General features: G+C 41.4%; 1 protein-coding gene across 1 annotated transcript in view; it reads left to right on the top strand.

The window, feature by feature from the left end:
* The first annotated feature begins 1,716 nt into the window (after positions 1 to 1,716).
* Positions 1,717 to 21,126, top strand: part of GALM (galactose mutarotase) — a 59,305-nt gene continuing 39,895 nt past the window's right edge. Inside the window, exons 1-3 of the mRNA XM_027865336.1 lie at positions 1,717 to 2,117; positions 11,282 to 11,436; positions 15,801 to 16,007. Of these exons, the coding sequence (XP_027721137.1) occupies positions 1,928 to 2,117; positions 11,282 to 11,436; positions 15,801 to 16,007 (552 nt within the window). The 5' untranslated portion in view covers positions 1,717 to 1,927. The remainder of the gene's footprint in view (positions 2,118 to 11,281; positions 11,437 to 15,800; positions 16,008 to 21,126) is intronic.

The raw sequence follows: 21,126 nt of genomic DNA, 5'->3' as shown, positions 1-21,126 counted from the left end.
ACAAATATTATCTCATTTGATCCTTACAACAACTCTGGGAGGTAAATGCTATTATTATCTCCACTTTAGAAAAGAGGGAACTGAGGCAAACATTTGCTTGCCTAGACTCATACAGCTACTGTGACTCTGAGGCTGGATTTGAACTCAGGCCTTCCTGACTCCAGGTCCATCCATCCATCCAATCCAATCCATCCATCCATCCAATACACTATTTAGTGTATTTCAGACACGAAAAACAACCTCTTCCAAATCACAGCAGCAGGATGGGCAAGTAGGTCAGTTTGTTTGGAACGTGGGGCATGTGATTTAGGCGTGGAAGGGCAGGTTGGAGACAATTTGCAAAGGGCTTTGAACGCCAAAGATAGGAGATTCTATTCTATCGTAGGGACAAAAAGGGTCCTCAGAAGTTTTCTGAGCAAGGGGAGAACATAATCAGACTTGTTCTTTAGGAAGATTGTTGCAGCAGCTCTTGGTTTAACTCTTCAATGGTTACTATTGCTTAAAAAAAAAGGCTCTTAGGAAGAAATATTAATAACCCCTAACATGTATATATACTGTCTCTTTAACAGTCTTTTCTGCTGCTCAAGGACTTTGGAAACCACCCCCACTACTTGCGCTGACCTACCCCATTGGGAACGCTCTCTTCACTGAATTCCTGTAGCACCTAATGGAAGCTCCTCGACATTTTCCCACCTCTCCGACAATGTAGTGAAGTCTATGGATCTTGACAGGGGCAGCGGGGTGGCAAAGTGGATAGAGCTCCCGAGGAGTCTTAAAGATCCGAGTTCAAATGCAGTCTCAGACACCTACTAGCTGTGTAACTCTGGGCAAGTCACTTCACCTGTTTGCCTTAGTTTCCTCGACGGTAAAATGTAGATGATAATAGCACCTCCGAGTAGAGAGGCTCGGAAGGGATAATCCTCTTCCAGCGCTTAGCAACTCCAGGGGTATGAAATAATAATTGTAAAATCGATTAGCATCTCTCCAAATTGAAGTAGGTGATCGCCGTAAAGGGCATAACACCTCCCCGGGTTGAATGAGAGGATAATTGGGTAATTGTAACAGCACTTTGAACCTCTCCGGGATGTGGTGAGGATCCTACGAGATAGTAATCCTAAACCGCTTAGCATAGTACTCAGCACATAGTAAGAACTATAGAAATGTTGGTCGGTATTATTGTTTTTGAATACCTAAAATAAAATCCATACTATAAACAATGGAAACCGATTATATGGAAATAGCTATTATTAAAATGGCACAGTTATCAATAAAAAAGTTCAAGGACCCTAGGTTAGGATTCCCCCCATAATGTCTACGGGAATATCTCCTTATTGGTGGAGATGAACGCCCTGCCCCGCGCCAGGTGGCTTCTCTCCATCTGTTAAACTAGGATTGCTCTGATTTGGGATTTTTCCCAAGATCTAGTCTTGCCTTCCCCAATTACGTGACCCATGTTTTTCAATCACTTGACAAACAGCCTGGATGTGGAGCGTCCAAAGTACACGGCTCACTCTCTGTTACAGGAGGGCTCCACCCTCCCAAGTTACAGTTAAGAACTATGGAAAAATTTTAACTAGGGGGGAAAAAAATCCCCATTCCTTAGCCTACTCCCAGAAAGCAGCCTCGCTTTTCGAAGACTACCACTCCCAAAATGCAACACAAGAAAAGTTGCGAAAAAGAAGGAAAGCACGTGCTGGGTCAGTCTCTTTCCTGCAGAGTAGCCCTAAATTTTGGTGCGGGCCGGATTAAGCGATCCGAGGGCTGTCCCGGAGATAGGGCGGGCGGGAGGAGGAGTTTAGCCTCTCTTTTATAAAGTAACCTCGGCCCCGCCCTCCCGGTGTGTGGTTTCTGCTCCTAGGTGTGCCCGGTACCTGTGCTGCAGCTCGGTGGAGTGAGCTGGCTGGTTGTTTTCCTTTCCTTTTCGCCCATGGCTTCGGTGACCAGAAGTGTGTTTGGGGACCTCCCCGGTGGAGCAGGGATTGTAGAGAAGTTCCATCTGCAGTCAGACCAGCTGAGAGTGGAGATTATCTCCCTGGGCTGCACTATCACCGCACTGGAGGTGAAAGACAGGGATGGGAAATTCTCAGATGTGGTGCTGGGCTTTGCCGAGCTGGAAGGTGGGTCTAACTGCACTGGCGTAGCATAGAGTCAGAGATGAGAGAGCTGGAAGGGACCCCAGAGCCCCTGAAGTCCACCTTTCCCTCCTCCCCGCCTCTTGTATCAGTACAGACGAGGAAACAGGCCTAAAGCGTTCAAAGGATTAGTCCAGGGTCACACGGCCAGTAAGTGTTGGGAGTAGGAATGGAACCTAAGGTTTCTTGACCTCCAAGTCCCTATTTTGACCACTACCCCTTGTGGGAAAGATTCAGGGCCGTTTCCATCCCTTTACTCTGGGTGTGGAGATTCAGCCTAATCTTAGGTACATTTGGCTAACAAATGGGAATTTCTCTGGGCTTGGGTTGCTAGAGGAACATGAATATGGGTTTAGCTTTTTAGTTAACCATTCAGCTCACTTAACTGGTCCAGAGTCCATTGAAGGTGAGTTGGACATTAAAAAAAAAAAAGACAACAACAAAAACTAACATGAAAGTGGTCTTTGAACTGTTTTTAACACTGAGAGAAAGTTCTACCCTGGAAGGGACACTGGCTAGGAGAAACTAGCTTAGGGAGATTGTGGTTCCCTCATGCACAAGAGAAAAAATGCTGGGTTTTTTTTATTCTTTTCTTTTTTTTGCTTTTTGGTGAGGCAGTTGGGGTTAAATAATTTGCTCAGAGTCACACAGGCAGTAAGTGTCAAGTGTCTGAAGCAGGATTTAAACTCAGGTCCTTCTGATTCCAAGCTTTTTTTTTTTTCCTTTACTAGTATTTCTGCAAGAACTGGGCATCCCAGATAATTTATTCTAGTGGCCTCCTAGCCCATGACTGCAAAGTACCATCTTGGCTGGAACTCTGGCACTTGAGTTAGACTGCCACTTTTTTTTCCTTTGGAAATCTCTTTTGCATTGTGTTCTAAGAAGCCAGTTGAAGGGGGGGGGGATAGGTAGCGGGTTAACAGGACAAAGTGCATTGGGGGAGAGGAGAGACTCTTGAGAATGGATGAATTCAGCTTTCTCAGTGGGTTATGGGACATAAGCCATCCACCAGGTTTGAGATTTATCTTTTTTAAAGCCTGTTTGTATGGATTTTCTTTTAACTTAAGAACTTTCTCTCCATTCCAGTCCCCCAGAAAAAGTAAAGGTCTGATTATTGGTAAGATCTGAGTTCAAAAAATGACCTCAGTTACTTTACTAGCTGTGTGACCCTGTGCAAGTCACTCAACTTGTGTATGCCTTAGTTTGGTTATCTATAAAATGGGTATAATAATAGCACCTACCTCTCAGATATGAGGATCAAATGAGATAATAATTGGAAAGCACTTTCCACACAGGAAGTGATATGTAAATGTTAGCAATGATTACTATTACTGTTATTATAAAAAGCTCTTAATAGTTCGATGGAAAGAGGCTCTGGAATCTTAAGTTGTTGTTGGGTTGTAAATCACCACCTCGTTTGGGGTTTCCTCAAATCCTTCCTCTGATGCTTATTACTTGTGTGACCTTGGTTGGGCGTGGCATCAAACGTCTCTGCCTCTGCTCTGGGACAGCTAAAAGACGTAGCCTAGAGCTACTCTAGATATATAATCCCTCAACAAACTTCCCAGTCCCTTCCTAAATTCAGAAGCCAAAAATATTGATGGTGCCTTTAAATCTCTTGTGAAACTAATACCCTATACTCTGTGGTTTTCCCCTGCCTCCTGTTATGTTCCATGGTTTGCTGTTGTGCTGGCTTATTTTTTAAAAGAGGTAAATTCCTTTATCATGAATTACTGCATTTAGTCATTTTATTCCCTGGGAGGAAAATGTACAGAGGTGGGAAAATCTTCCCCTTACCCCCACCTAACCCCTGGGTTTTCCCCAAGGGTTCTAGTGAGTAGTGGGGGTGGGGTTAGGGAAGATCTGTTAATTGATTGGGTTTTGCTTCCTACAGAAGCAGAAAATAGACTCAAGATGATTTTTAAAATACTTTTTACCCAAGGGCTTGAAGACATTTTGCAAATCTCTTTCTCTCTCTCTTTCTCTCTCCCTCCCCCTCCCCTTTCTCTCTCTCTACCTCCCTTTCTCTCCCTCTCCATCTCTCCCTCTCCTCTCCTTCTCTGCCTTCCTCCCTCTCTTCCTCCTTTTTCCTCTCCCTTCCGCTCCCCCTGTCCCTCTCCCCCTCCCTATCACTCTCCAATCCCTAGTATGACCAACAGTTTGCAAACTGGGTCACCTTCTTAACCACAAAAAGGTTAAGTGACTAGTGCAAAACACAGCTGATGGAGTCAGAAGACGTTTCCAGACTCCAGTGATACAAAGAGAGGTGCTTTTCTCTACCATTATTTCTGTTGTACACCATTAACTGATTTGAATATGGTTGCATGTTATGGTTTATATATCCCATTCTCACCATTGCCTAATTTCCTAATTGCCTAATTATTTGATTATTTTAGCACTTTCAGGTTTGCTGAGTGCTTTACAAATATTATTTCAACCCTGGGAAGATAGGTGCTAGTATTATCCCTATTTTACAGATGGGGAAACTGAAGCAGAAAAAAAGTCAAATGACTTGCCCAAGTTTGCACAGCCAGTTAAGTGTCTGAGGCTGGATTTAATTCGTATCTTGTTCCAAAGTGGAGCACTTTATCCACTGTGACACTTAGCTTCCATGTGTTTGTGTAATTTGAGCCATGTGTAACTCAAAGCCAAAAAGTGTCTTGGACATGCATAATGGGCTTATGTGGGGGGGGGGGGCGGGGAGGGTAGCTGAAAGCAAGTCACCTTCTTGGAGTCACAACTTCCTAATCAGTCAAAACCAAGGGGATAGAACCCAGATGATACTGGAGGTCTCTCCCAGCTCTTTAACATCCTGTGGTTAGCATCCCTTGTTATCCTGCTGACCCTTGGGGATCTCAATAGAAGAAAAGATTACTGGAAATTATATAAGAAGGAAAAAGGAGTTACACCAGGCTTCTACATTGTAATAGACCAGACCTAGTAGTCTGTGGAAACTTTCCATTCTGAGAGTTCATGGGGAAAATCAGTGATAAAACTTTTCCTCTAGAGACAATTGTTCAGTATTGAGTCATGGTATTTAAAATATTTATCTAGGTGCTGGGTTGGTATTGACATGGCTTTAAAAATATTAAACTGTATACTTTAATATAGTATAGTAATTTAATTTCCTTTTTCCTGAAAGGCTGATAGTGAAGGGGGGAGGTGGGAGGAGGGGAACTATTTTTAAAGGGGTGGAATTTGAAAACCAAGCCCTGAATATCAATTCTCTAACAGACACATTCAGCACCCCTCATGGATTGTAAGTGGATTGTTGTTTCTCTTTAAGATGTGATCTTTCTATTCAGTCTTGGCTGAAATAGTAGGGGCTGGCTAATTCTTGGTAATAGCCACCGTGGCCAGCTGTTAACAGGAATTGCATTAATGAACTCTGCTGTTCTATTGCTGAATTCTAGTTTATTAATAACCTATAGTAAGCAAGTTTCAGTAGTAAAGACTTGACAGAGGAGGAAATGGTTATCTTGAGATAATAAAAATCTTCAAGATTGCCTTTGTGCACTATAGGGAACAGCTGAGAACGTCTAATCTCCTGACTCACAGCCGCTTTATACTGAATGTGAGCTATCTCCCAATTTCACAGATAGATGAAATAAGCTGCTCAGATGTCTTGAGGTGACAGATGAGGTCAGACTGTTTCAGATGTCTCTGGGAAAATGAGATCTGTCCTCTATAGCATGCTGAGGAGGTAATCCAAATGTTCTTTTAGTTACAGCCCAGAAAAATGTCAGCAAAGTCTTATGTGAAATAATTTTGCTGCTTTTTACATTTTGAAAACTGGCTCCCCTCTCCATCACCATCATGGTTTCTCATAGGCCACATAAACAAGTCCCAGGTACTCACAGTACTTGGGTTTCTTACTTAACGTGTCATGTTCGCCACATATTTCATTGTAGTGCAAATCCCCTTTGTTCAGACTGGTCTGTGAAGGGATTTTCACAGAGGAAATTGGGAGCAGTTGGTTTTTAATGACCAGACTGAACTCAGTAGAACTCATGCAGATGAAGGGGATGGCAGCTGTTTTATATGTGAAATATGTCCTAAGTATATAGACTGTCAGGACTCTCAGCTGCTTGGGGGAAGGGTGTCACAGCTGAATAAAATATAGAGATTTATGGTTCTGGTGGTATGGTTATTATTATCCTCATTTATTTTCACCTTGTAGAAGAGTAAAGTAAAGCCTGGAAAGATGAAATCATTGCCCAGGGTCCCACTAGAACTGGTAAGGATTGGAGTCATGGATGGAATACTAGATCTGGCCCTTGTTGTACTATACAGCAATCTTCTCAGGAACTGAGAGAAGTAATGTGAATTGCCTAGGTGAGAATGACTAGCGATGGATAGAGTAAGGATAGCCAGCACCTGTTGGGGAAAAGGTTACTGTCTCCCATTGATAACTGGCATGAGACCCTAGCTGGTTCACATCGCCTCCTCCAGGTGTTTAAAGGAACTTACCCAGCTTCGCAGACCTTCACCTCCTCCCCTGTTTTTGCTGGGGCAGTCTGCCTACTGCCCACCCCTCTGGATTGGTCACTTTTTTGCAGTCTTTGACTTTTGCCCAACTTTGGTATTAGATTGAACCATATGCCAACCACACCCACTCTAGTTATGTTTTTTCTCTGACTGAATGGTTTTAAGCACTCTAGAGAAGGAACTTCCGTTTTTTGTGTTTGTATTTCTGGGATCTAACACATAGTAGGTGATTAATAAATGCTTGTAGGTTTTTTGATAAGTGATTGAATGTTAATCTTGGACGTGATTCAGCTCTGTTGTCTCCCTTTCCCTTTCTCCCCCCAGCCAGGAGAAGCCCTCCAGAGTCAAAGAATGTTAAAGCTAAACAAGACCTAGGAGATCATCTAGGCCCAGCATTCTTGGTTTTGTTTTTTTTTTTGCAGATAACAATAATAGTTCACTTTTCTATAGAGATTGATGGTTTAGGTAGTATGGATAATATTAGCCTCATTTATGAAAGCAGGACCTAGAAAAATGAAATCATTGCCCAGGGTCATACTAGAACTAGTGAGGATTGGAATCGTGGGTTGAATACCACTCTTAATACCTATTCCAGCCTTCATTGTATTTTACATCAATCCTTTCTGGAACTGAGCCCCAGAGAAGTTAAATGGATTGCCCCAATTTGAATGACTAGTGAGTGATGGAAAACTTGAACCCATCTGTCTCCTGACTTCATCCCAAGGACTGCTCTTTCTACTAGACAGGCAACGTATTATTACTTTTTTTTCTCCTTTTTCAGATGAAATAGTCACATCTAAAGAATAAAATTCCTTTCAAGAGAGGTGTCAGAAACAGGTAGTGATGCCTCTTTTAAAACAATTTTTTCCCCCACGTACTTTTGTATTTAAGAAAACAGGGGAAAGTATAAAAGATAAACCAAGGTAAGGCAGGTTGGCCTGCCATATCATCAAAAATAATGTGCCTGTGATCAGAGTTTAAAAGGAGCAGGTTAACACCCCATCATATTTCAAATATCTTTTCATTCTGGAGCAAATGCTCTTCCTTTGGAGAAGTATCTAGGGGAGGGCCTACTACTTTGAGAAGTCAGGAGAGTGGTAGAAAGAGCACAAGAGTTTGGGGTGAGAAACTCGATTTTCAGTCTTGGCTCTCCCACTTAACAATTTGCAGCCATGGCAAGTTACTTCTATCAGTCATTTGATCAACAACAGTACTGGTTTTTTTTGTTTTTGTTTTGTTTTTGTTTTGTTTTTTTGGCAAGGCAATTGTAGTTAAGTGACTTGCCCAGAGTCACCCAGCTAGTAAGTGTCAAGTGTCTGGTCTGAGACCAGATTTGAACTTAGGTCCTTCTGACACCTGACTCCGGTGCGCTATCCACCATACCACCTAGCTGCCCCTACAGTACTGGGTTTTAAGACCACCTTAAAGAGCCAAACTGTCACCTAACACTGCCATTTTTTTTTTTTACCCACAAGGAAAAGTAAATAGAGATAGTAGGATAACACTTTTATTTCAAGGTAAAATTCTAATATTTTTGCATCAATTGGCACACCTAATCCTGCCAGCGTTAAGCACCTACTATGTACCAGCTACTGTGCTAAGCATCGGGAATACAAGACAAAAGTCCCTGCCCTTAAGGAGCTGACAGTCTATCAAGGGAGATAGCACGTATATATACAGGACATTCCAAAAGTCTTAGGCTGTGCGTCTAAATGGGGTATCTAGCTTTTGGGATACCCTGTATGGATGTATAGCTTAAAACTACATTAAGGTTTTTGGGATACCCTGAATAGGTATATATACAAAGCAAAAGCTATCATTTATATTGTTCTTTAAGGTTTAAAAGAGCTTTTACATGTGTTGTCTCAGTTCTCATAGAGAACCCTAAGATAGGTGCTAACATTATCCCCATTTTACAGATGAGGAAAATTAGTCTAAGAGGTCCAGTTACTTACCTAGGTTACACAAGTAGTTAAGTGTCTGAGTCAGGATTGTAATTCAGATGTTCCTGACCCCAAGTCTAGTACTCCATCCACTGTACCATCTAGCTGCCAATAAATAAAAGGTAGAGACAGCTAGGTGATGAAGTGGATAGAGTGACAGGCCTGGAGTCAGGAAGACTTCTTCCTGACTTCAGATCCCATCTCAGAAACTTACTAGCTATGTGACCTTGGACAAGTCACTTAACCCTGTTGAACAGAATTAATTCACTTAAGCCTCAGTTTCCTCAACTGTAAAATGAGCCGGAGGAGGAAATGGCAAACCACTGCAGTATCTTTGCCAAGAAGACCCCCAATGGGGTCATGAAGAGTTGGACACAACTGAAAAAAGACTAAATAACAACTGACATTCAGTTACCTCATCTGTAAAATGAGCATAACTGAACTTTTTACTTCTCAGGAGGTTGTGAGGAAAGCACTTTCCAAACTTGAAGTATGACATAAATATGTTATTGTATTTTGGGAGACCACTATGGTGTTAGAGATGGGAGTCAGAAGGCTTGGGTTTGAATCTCAGCTCTTGCTACTTCCTACCCATGTTACCCTAGGAAAGTGACTTCTTGGTAAAGTTTATCAATCTATTGTATTTTCCTGATCTACCAGCATGCCTTCCTTGCAAAAAAAAAAAATTCTTTTGGTATATGACTTGTTCTTGATGAACCCATGCAGATTCTTTGTGATTACAGCTTCCTTTTCTAGAGGTGTACTAATCATCCTTCTGATCATACATTGCACAATTTTTTCAGGAATGAAAGTCAATCTCACTAGCTAACAGTCTGCAAACTCTACTCATTTTCCCTTTTTGGAAAATCTATTTAAATTGTCCTTTTTCACTTCTGTATTGTCTCCCATTAACCATGACCTCTCAAGGGTCCCTGACAGTGAGTAGCTCAGCAGACCCTATCTGTCTGTACCTGTGGATGTGGTTAATTTGGGTCTGGTGAATTGAACTTTTTCCATCTCCCTTCATATCTTCAGTGTCAGTTCCTTATTAGCCATTTTTATTACATCTCTTCAAATCCAAAGATCATTCTCCTTTGCAATGAAAAAGAGAATCAGATTAAGAGTTGAAAAGCTCTGCTTTTTTTCTGGCATCAGCATCTTTTATCATCGTTACATCCCTGCCAAGTTGCTGTCCTAACCTTGCTTTGAATATCCTTTGTTTTTTTTCCCCCTATTACTGTTCAAATAAACCACCCAAACCCCCTTTTGTTAGCTTTCTTCAGCTCAATTTCAATAATCAATCAATAAACATTTATTAAGTATCTAAATATGTACCAGGTACTGTGCTAATCCCAATTTGAGCTTTAGGACTCCTGACACCATTTTTTACCAGATTGTACCACACTTACATATTCATCTGCCATTACCTGCCCTTGCCTCCATCTTCTGTATACATCTTTTAAAAATCTAAGTTGATCTTTGGAGTCAAAATATAACACAAAAATACCTGTGTCCAATTTATCTTCTTTCTAAGTTACTTTGCTTTTGTTATTCGTATTTTGTGCATGTGTGTCTAGAATATCTGAGGCCAAGGGTTTTATTAGTGATTCTAGATTTGGTCTCCTGTGAATTTCTAGAGGACCTAACAGCTAATCTTCCTTCCATGTTGTAGCTGCTCTTTGGTATCTCATTCCATTAATATACATTAACAATTTTCTCTCTCTTCACTGCCTATTTGAAATTTTTTTTATGATTATAGTTTCAAGACTCTCAGCAAATATACTTTTACCAGCCCTTTTTAGGTGCACTTCGTCTCTGGCCAGGTTTCTGGTCTTCCCTATATTTTAAGCTAGGGTCTAGAAATCCAAATTATATTCTCATACCTCATTTTTTAAAAAGCCCTTTTCTCACTTCTCAGATCTCCCTCCTGAAGTCCTTGAATTTTATGAGAAGCAATGATGAAAACACAATCTGTGTGTTGATGGTCTTCATTTTCTTGCCTCAGACTTAATAAGCCTTGATAATGCTTACTTATTTGACTAGTTCTGACGATATCATTTGTGCCCACACGCATCTGCAGAAGTGAGCAGTATTCATCTTTGCCCCAGTTAGATGGCAGGTTCCGTGTGAGCAGAGTATGCTCACACTGCTCACATAGAGTGGGCACTTAATGAATTTGTTCAAACAAAGGATGTTCAAAGCAAGGTTAGGACAGCAGCTTGGCAGGGATGTAACAGTGATAAAAGATGCTGATGCCAGAAAAAAAGCAGAGCTTTTCAACTCTTAATCTGAATCTCTTTTTCATTGCAAAGGAGAATGATCTTTGGATTTGAAAAGATGTGATAAAAATGGCTAATAAGGAACTGATACCAAAGGTATGAAGGGAGACAGAAAAAGTTCAATTCACCAAACCCGAATTAACCACGTGCACAGTTACTGACAGATGGGGTCTGCTGAGCCACTGGTTGCCTCTCATTGGATTATGCTACAAGGAATAGAAACATTTTAGCTTGAAGGTTACTTTGCAAAGTTGCAAAATACTTAATTGTTGTTGTTACCATCATGAAAAATACACTAACCAATGTTTACACGATGAGTAGAGTCTTTGACAATGTACGATATAAGCCTTATGGTATCCTTCAAAAATCAGTAGTAGAAAGAATTATTACCCTTCCTCTTGTTTAGCAAATTAAAGGAATGATCTTATTTGTTTTGTAGGGTATCTCAAGAAGCATCCATACTTCGGAGCAGTAGTTGGACGAGTGGCCAACCGAATTGCCAAAGGGACCTTCACCATGGAGGGGAAAGAATACAAGTTGGCCATTAACAATGGACCTAATAGTCTACATGGAGGACTGAAAGGCTTTGACAAGGTAAACTTGAAGACACTTGATAGAGTTCTCACTAAACTATGTTTGTGGCTCACTGTACTCATTGTTATCAGTCCTCTTCCCTTTCTCCATGTCTTCTGTTCACTCTACACAATCCTAGACTTACACATCTTAGCAGAAAGCCAGCTCACTGCACAAGATGAACAGTATAAGGGAAGGAGGAGGAAGAAAACTACTCTCTTGGTCACAAGGGTGCAAGGATAGGATTTGTCTGCTGGTCAAAGGAAGAAGTTGGATATAATAATAACTAGCATTTATATAGTGCCTTAAGGTTTGCAAAGTACTTTCAAATATTATCTCATTTGATCCTCAAAACAACCCTCAGAGGGAATGCTATGCTATTATTATCCCCGATTTATGGATGAGAAGCCTGAGGTGTAGATAGAATGAGAGGTAGACCTGAAATCAGGAAGACTTGGGTTCAAACCCAGCCTCAGACACTTACTAACTATGTGATCCTAGGCAGTCCCCTCTCTATTCACTGCACTATGTAGCTGCTGTGTCTTTTTAGGAGGATAAAAGGGAGAGTTGATCATAGGCAAAATTGCAAAGTAAATGAAATCTTTGAGCTCTTACTCTCCCCCTAACTTCCATATAAATGTCCTGGAAATGTTTGTAGATGATAGAACAAAATCAGTAATACACAGCAGTTGTAATAACCTGGTAATGTAGAGAAGCCGACATTTTTTTTTCCAGAAAAAAAACAACCACCAAAACTCTTTCTCTTCTTTGGTTTTAGAAATTATTTGATGGAGGGAATAAAAACTGGGTACCCATACATGAAAACCTTACCCTAACTTCATAGGCCTGCCTGCCCTTAACTATCCTATGTTGCAAATCAACTGTAACTTCTCTTAAAATTTGCTGTTTTCTCAGTGAGTTTCAGCCAGGCATTTGAAAAGCAGTCTGATCAAATGATTTCATGTTAAGGTATGAATGATAGCCTGACCTTCACCTTCCCACAAGCTAGGGCAATATAAAGGCCACTGGATTTAGAGCCAGAGAACCTGAGTTTGAATCTTATTACCACTTACTTCCTGTGTGACCTTAGACAAGTCACTTCACTAGTCTAGGCCTCAGTTTCCCCATCTGTAAAATAAAAAATAATTACTGAGATCTCTTCCAGTTCTATATCTGTGAACAAAATAGGATATGTGGTTATTATAATATAATCTATGAACAAAATATAATTCCTTCCAGTTCCATAATCCTATGAACCAAAATTGGTAAAAATTTCAGTAATGTGGTGGGAAGGAATGGATAGTTTTTCCTATAACCACAGCATTCCATTTACTCCCACACATGAAGCCCAACCTAGGAAATAGAAAAGGAATGAAGAATTTGAAAATTCTAGGAACCGTGAACCTTCCTTTCCATTAACCCTTTACAGAGCTGAAAAGAAATATTAATAATTGCTCTGCTTGACCCACTTCTACCAGCTGCTTCATCTGTTCGTGAGATTCAAGTTGCCTTCCCTGACATTCCTTCCTTCCTCAGTGGGCAAGGCAAATCCCACTGCAGAGTGGAAAAGGCTGCCCTACCCTAAACCTGGACACTGGGTACCTCAGTGCCCAGCCTCTTCTGGCTGGCTCCTAATGCCTGAGGGACGATGGATCTATCAACAGGATTCTCAAACACCCGGTTCATTCCTCTCCCTCAGCTGACTGTCTCAAATGTTTAGTTGGTCTGTGGAAAAGTAATATTACAGTCATTTGTGTGGCCTGCTTATCATTTATGCTTAGTTGCCATGCGCCACAGTGATGATTATGCATCCCATTAATTATGGGTCAGATTACTTTATTACAAATGCATACTGGATTTCTGCACTGAGCTCTGTTCATGCATTCTCAGTTTTCATAATTTGTTGCTCAGGTGACACTATCATCCATCTACTCATGATTATTTAAAAATCAGAGGATACTGGTACTTGGGTGCTCATTTCTGAGGCCATCTTTGTATTTGTGACATTGATAAAAGACCAGTTCTTCTCACAGTCCTATCAGAATCAGAAATGCTGAATGTAGACCTGGGCATAGAAATGTCCTGGAAGTTTTTGCAGCCAAGATAGAGACAACACGATTAATAATACACAGCAATTGTAATAGTTTTGTGATGTAGAGAAGCTAACATTTTTTTTTTCCAGAAAAAAACAAAACTCCCTTCTTTGTTTTTAGAAATTATTTCCTGGAGGAAGTAAAGGCTAGGTACCCATACATGAACATCTTACCCTAAACATTTTACTTACCATTCTTTAAAAAGTCATCATAATCTAAAAGTGTGTGAAAAACACATATAGACATAAAATGAGTATTTGGGGGAAATATGAAAGCATTTAAATAATGATATACTTATGTAATTTACATTATATAATTATACAATATGTAATTGCTTATTTTAATTATGTGATATAGTTATGTTGTTGCTGTTGCTGTTATTTTCCCTAGTCTTCACATGTTTAAGTTAGAGCTTGTATTTTAAATTTATTTAAAGTTCAGAGTTTCCACTTAATGATGGGATATGAGATTGATTTCACTAAAGCCTGTGACTTAATTCCAAATTTCAGCTGTTTTTCCTGTGGTTGAGGACATGAATCTTTTTCCAGTATTCTTGTGTTCTAAAATCTTGTGACATAACAGAATCGGGCCCTAGAACCAATCCATCCCACAGGTATAAGATGGAGGAGCTGTGGCTAGACAGCAGTTGATCTGAAAAAAAGGTGTAGGTATTTTAAATCAACTGCAATCTCAGCCTGAATCAGCGATGTGATGTGAGAGCCAAGCAAATTAATGAGATCTGAGACTGAATTAACATTCTAGACAGTGGTGGCAACAGTCCTGTTATACTCCAAGGATAATAATATGAGTAGCCGGCATTATATAGCACCTACTGTGTGCCAGGCACTGTGCTAAGTGCTTTACAGTTTATTATGTCATTTGATCCACTTACCCAAGGTCACACAGCTAGCTGATAAGTCTAAGACTGGATTTGAACTCAGGTCTTTCTGAGGTCTACTGTTTAGTCTCACCCACTGAGCTACCTAGCCACCTCTCTCTATCTTTGGCAGGCTACAGAAGGAGTCTTATGTTCAGTTCTGAATGCTCTGTTTTTGGAAGGACATGGATGAGCTGAAGAGCATCCAGAGGAGGGCAGCCAGGATAGTGAAGGGCTTTGTGATTCATGCTATATGAGGATTTGATTAAATGAACGAAGAAGATTCCAGGGCAGGGTGTGCTGGGGCCAGCTCTATCCAGCTCTGCAGATTGTTAAATTTTCAGTTTGAGCATTTACACCTCCCATAGCTGCAAGCACTACAAATCAGGACTTGATTTATTTTGTTGATTGTCTAGACTTAAGAAAGCAATAGAGAAAATGCAAATAAGAGAGGTCAAACTTTAAAGTGTGCCTTACATACATTTTCTTTCTTTTTAAAAAGATAATAGAGAGCTGGTTGTTAAACATTTTCCAGCACATCAATCTAGAGGCCACCTTATCTAGCCTTCCCCACTCTCCTCTTCCTATTTTACAGATGAAGAAAATGAGGCCCAGAGAGATTTAATGTACTCGCCCAAGGTCACACAAGTAATAAGTGGCCAAGGAGGAATTTGAACACAGGTCCCCTGACTTCAGAGTCAGTCACCTGGAGAAGAGGCGACTGGGGCTTAGGGCAAACATGATAATTGTCTTCCAGTATTTAAAGAGTGGCTCTGAGGAAGAAGAATTTGATTTCTGGTTCTTGGTCCTAGAAGGCAGAACACAGAGCAAGCTGTGGAAGCTGCAGAAAGACTGTTTCCATAGAATGCGATTTACAGCTGGATTAGGAGTTTTCTTGTCTGGCTCCACTCTGTCATTTTATAGATAAGGAAACTGAAACCCAGAGAGGTTCCCAATTCTAAAATGTAACAGGCCCTGATTTCATTTTCTGCTCCTGTTGGTGGAGGATCCCAGAAAAGGATTAATTTTTTTAAACTGAAGCCCAAGATAGCCATACCAGTTTCCAGTCACCATTTGTTAAAGCAATTATTTCAGGATTGGGCCAGAATGTGAGCAAGGCACTAGGAGAAAAATAGCAAAGCTGACAATTTTTTTTTTAAATCAAGAGTTCAGAAGGGAAAAAAGAAATAGTATGTTATATACACAGGGAGGAAAAAAAAGAGAAATAGTCTTATTTTTTCGTAATTTTTCCATATTAAATAAACTACAGAGATTAAAAATTAAGCACTGTTCTCAAAAAAATTTAAGAGAGTTGGTGTAATCATTTTTATACTCCCAAGGTTAGATTTCCTTGAATGTTTTGCATGGGATATTTACTTTGTGTTTTGGTTTATTCTAATAATATCTTCCGCCAGGTCCTTTGGACCCCTCAAGTGCTACCAAATGGTGTTCAGTTCTCCCGGATCAGTCCAGATGGAGAGGAAGGCTACCCTGGCGAGCTGAAAGTTTGGGTCACGTATACGCTCGATGGGGGACAGTTAATAGTGAATTACAAAGCCCAGACCAGCAGCACCACACCGGTCAGTCTGACCAACCACTCGTATTTCAACCTGGCGGGCCACGTAAGTGTCGGCACATTCTTTTGAACTACATGCGTGCTTTGTGGGGTGGCCTAAGGTTCAGAGGAGCTAGCTACCTGAGGGAGAGAAGCACCAGCCTGACATTGGTTTGATAATGATAATCCCAATGATCATGATGCAGGTTGGGGAAGAATATTGGACTGCTAGATTAATGCTCTTTCCCAGGTGTTAGTCACTAGCTATTCCTGTGCCCTGGCTAAATTCCGACTTCTTTTTTCCATCTCCCTCTTGGGACTGACCTACAAGTGTCCATTTATGTAAGCAGCATGGTGAATAAAGAGAGTTGTCTTGGAGTTCTGGATTCAAACCACACATGATGCTTACTAGTCATGGGACTATGGCCCAGGCATTTAACCTCTTTGAAGCTGTTTGTTCTCACCTGTAAAATGAACATAATAATATATGTAACACCTAGCTTACAAAGTTGTTGTGGGAATCAAATGAAAAAATGTGTGTGTTTGTGTGTACACATATTTGTGTGTGTGTGTATGTATATGTATATACATACATACACTTAAAGCCTTTTCTGTTTTTTTTTTTTCCTGGACCAGGCAATGGGGTTAAGTGACTTGCCTAGGGTCATACGGCTAATAAGTGTTATGTGTTTGAGGCCGAATTTGAACTTAGGTCGTCCTAAATCCAGGGCCGGTGTTCTATCCACTGCGCCATGTAGCTGCCCCCAAAGCCCTCTCTAAATGTCAACTCTTATACTCTGTGTCTATACTAACTTCAGCTCCGACCTTTGCATACTTCCCTTCCCCAAAACTATAGACTTTTTGCTACAGGAGACAGGCAGGAAACCGCTTCTAGGTTGGGAGGCACCCTCTGTTTCCTTTTAAGGGCTATGCTCAGGTCAATTACTTGCCCCTCCTTGCTTTTATCTTAGTTATCCTGCCCATCTTTGTGGTCTCCCACTGCATGATATGCTTTAGCTTTAGGGGGCATGTGGGTATGACCATTTAATGTCCTGGTGATATACCAAAGAGTGACCCTTTCTTTCTTTCTTTTTAAATTAATCTCCTTCTCATGTTGTTAAATATTGAATGAGCACTCACAGTGTGCTAGCTGTTATCTAGAATATACATGTGAGAGTAGCCTGGTTTTGCATGGGAACAGTTCCATCAATGTAAGAAAAATAAGGGTCATTTAGATGCTGTTCCCAAAAGAAGGGCTTTGCCCAAAGTCTCACAGTATGTCATGAGTCAGGACTTGAGCATTTTGACTCTTTGTTAATTTTTCTTACAGATTAATGTTTCTCTTTCTTCCTTCTCTTTCCCTCTCTCTTTCTCTGTTTCTATCTCTTTGTCTCTGTTTCGCTCTCTCTCTTCTTCTTCTTCCTTCTCCCTCCCCCCTTCTCTGTCTCTGTCTGTCTCTGTTTCTGTGTGTGTGTGTATGTGTGTGTGTCTGTGTCTCTCTCTGTCTCTCTTCTTCCTTCTCTTTCCCTCTCTCTTTCTCTGTGTCTCTATTTCTTGTCTGTCTGTCTGTCTGTCTGTCTCTCTTTATGTCTCTTTATATCCCTCTATCCTCTTTCACCATCCTATTGACATGTTAACAGGCTGCCAGGTAGTACAGCGGATAGATCACTAGAATTTGAGTAGGGAAAACCTTAGTTCAAATTCCATCTCAGATGAACTTACTAGTTGCATGAGTCCTAGGCAAGCCACCTAACCTCTTTGCAGCCTCAGTTTTCTCCTCTGTAAAATGGGGATAATAATAGCACCTTCCTCACAGAGTTGTTATGAGGCTCGATTGAAATATGTGTAAAGTGTTTTGCAAACCCTGTATAAATGGCAACTATTATTATAGTTGTTGTTGTTATTAACATAAAGTGTGTGGCTAGAATGTAAGGAGTATCAGGAACAGCCTTAAACTGGACAGGTAGCAACCTCTATTCTGCCAGTAGTTTTCCACGATCTCTGAGATGTCTTTCTGCTGTGCTTGCATATTCCTGCTCATTTCTTATCTTGTGTTCTTTGTGGAGTTTTTATAATCCCTTCTCCAAATCTCAGTTGTACCTGATCCAGATGCTAGCAATCTCCCCAAGTATATTTCGTCTTCAGAATCAACAGAGCAAAGGCGGCCGTTAAATTGAACCTACTGAAATAATGCCCCACGGGTCCCGATGGCCTCACAGTGCTCCAGGATGTTTTGTCTAGTGTGAGTTCAAATCTGGCCTCAGATGCTTACTAGCTGTATGACCCTGGGCAAATCACTTAACCTGTTTGCCTCAGTTTCCTCATGTAAAAAATGACTATAATAATAGCCCCTACTACCCAGAGTTGTCATGAAGATAAAATGAGATATTTTAAAAATTCTTCATAAATATAAATGCAAGCTATTATCATTCTTATCCTCAAACCAAAAATAATAGTTTGTTAAAACTCCCAAGGGGTTAGTAGTCATAAGATCATTACAACATGAATTGTTATGGGGGGTATGCTAAAAGGCAGGTGCCTCCCCCCCCATTTGCTTGCCTTTCCATCTGCACTGTGGAGTCTCCAGCTATGAGGGTTTCATAAAAATGACTGACACCACCGTCCTTCTTGCAATTTACCCATGCCGTAACCTAAGTTCTGGGTTTTCATTTCCAAGGTTCCTAGGTCTGCTTTCCCAAGTCTTCAGATTAAATTTCAATAAAACATGTTCTCCCAGTTTTGTATAATACCCAGGTGGGAATCACTGAACAGCCCACACACAGCTTTTGGAGTCTTTGAAAAACTGTTTTCATTCCTTTTTTTCTTTCTCCTTTGAAAGATATGAGGAGCTCAGAAACGGTTTTCATGGGCCTGAGTTTATTAATAGCCAGGCCACAGTGTAATAGCCAGGCCACACTGAGCCGGTTTTCAGTTTCCTCAAAGCTTTCTCAGCAGCTAGGGTCCCTCAGAAGGCCCTTTTGAATGCTAGAGAAGACCTTTGGTCAGGCCGAGTCAGAAGACATGAAGGAAAGACCCCCAAATCACTGTGGGTCTTTTATGTTTCATGGGCGTCCCCCACCCCACCTCCTACAGCACCTTCTCCACCTTTTGCAGGTTCATTTAGACCTCACTCTCCCCAGCACCCTCCCCCAATCCCCCGTCTTATTCCTCTCCCCCAACTGCACAGCTGATTCTGGCTCATGCTGGTAGATAGTATTTACCTGACATTCAAGCCCTTCTATAATCAGGCCCAAACCAGCCCTTCCATACAGTTCTGTTATGGCACTATTATTATTATCCCCATTTTACAGATGAGGAAACTAAGGCAGGCAGGTAAAAGGACTTGCCCATTTGCTTCTTCATATTACCCACGGTGTATATAGTGAGTGCTTAATAACCATCTCTTGTACCAAGTTGATTCAGACATCAAATGGAAACACCAAATATGGGCATCCTAATCCCATCCCTGCCTTGGGAAAGTATTAGTATTGTCTTAGAGTATTAGTATTTGAATTTTCCTAAACTGTCAAATAAAAGGTACTGACTTCCCTTTTAGAGGTATAGAATGTTGGAGCTGGAAGGGACCTGAGTCCATTTTCTAGATGAAAAAACTGAGGCTCAGAGAGCTTATCTTGAGATCACACAGTGACGACTGGAGTTTGAACCTGGTCTCCCGATGCTCCACTTATTTCTCTCTTCTCCCCCCCCCCCCCCACTAAACCACCTTGCATCCCAGGGTTATCCCCCTAAGAAGGAACTGGGAAAATGGTCTTTGAACCCATACAAAAGGAGTAAAAGTTTAGTACCACAGAACTAGGGACGGTTAGCCACACCAAACACCCATAAACCCAGAGATAACAGACTGTCAAAGTCTGTTTATGCAGCCACGCTTCTTGCCAAGTTTTTTTATGATCATCCTTAAAAAAAAGAAATAAACACCAGCAGGGCACATGCCACTGTATCAGATCACAAACGTGATTTCTTCAGTTGTGGTGTTGCCGGCCAGATCTGTCTGCTGTCACCGAATACAGTGCAACCCCTGGTTCACCAGGCGTTTAGGAGTGATTGAATGAATGAATGAATGAATGAATGAATGAATGAATGAATGAATGAATGAAAGAGCAGTGAGAAAGTGCTGCCTTTGTGTCAGTATACAGAGGCACCAGACCAGGTGCGTCTCGTGCATCCATCCCCTTCTTTCTCCTCACCTGGCCCTACCCCTAGTTAAGTCTCCTATGATCTTTGACCCAGGCTATTGCAGGGGCCTCCTCACTGGTCTCCCTCTCTCAAGTTCCTTCTCCCTTTTAATCCTTCCTTCACAGAAAAATCATTCCTAAATCACAAGTCTGATCATGGTACACCCCGCTCAAGAAACTTCAGTGGTTCTCTATTGTCGCTGTTGTTCGTCCTTCATTCTCGAAGAGGACCATGACGTCAGGGAGGTGATGCCATGACGTGCAAGTGAATTGGATTTAAGTGAGGCAGGGCTGTGCAAAGTCACCAGCCTCACTTTCTCCTCTGGAGCCATCTGGGTTCAGTGGCCAGATATGGATCAGGATGACTGGAGGTGGCCCTCCAGTGGTTCTCTATTCTTTCTCTCTTTTTTTTTTTAAACAATTGGGGTTAACTGACTTGCCTAGAGTCACACAGCTAGTTTGGTCTGAGGCCGGATTTGAACTCAGGTCCTTCTGACTTCAGGGCCGGTGCCCTATCCACCGCGCCACCTAGCTGTCCCCTCTCTATTCTCTTTAGGACAAAATATAAACTCCTCTGTTTGGCATTCATAAGCCCTTCACAGTCTGTCTCCATCCTGTCCTTCCAGGATCATTGCATACCATCACCCCTCTTTATGCCATCCTACCTTTCAGTGAAAGTGGCGTGTTTGCTGTTGCACAGAAACAACATTCTACCTCCTGTCTCCATGCTTTTCCCCGTGCTTAGACCTCTCATTCTTCTCAGCTCCAACTTTGAGAATTTCTACCCCTCTTCAAGGCTCAACTCAAGTGACATCTTCTATGCCCTAACCTCCCCCTCTCCCTCACCTGAGACAGTTCCCCACTTCTACCCTTGCTAAGTATTTTGTGGTTGCTGTGAATATATTTTGAATTTTACATATGTGTGTGAGTGTGTATATGTAACTGTGTGTGTGTGTGTGTGTGTGTGTGTGTGTGTGTGTGTGTGTGTGT

This window comes from Vombatus ursinus, unplaced genomic scaffold (genome assembly GCF_900497805.2).
Source record: "Vombatus ursinus unplaced genomic scaffold, bare-nosed wombat genome assembly UNPS02014778.1, whole genome shotgun sequence".
NCBI lineage: Eukaryota > Metazoa > Chordata > Mammalia > Diprotodontia > Vombatidae > Vombatus > Vombatus ursinus.
Note: the sequence above shows the minus strand (reverse complement) of the source record. Positions and strands in the feature narration are given on the sequence as shown.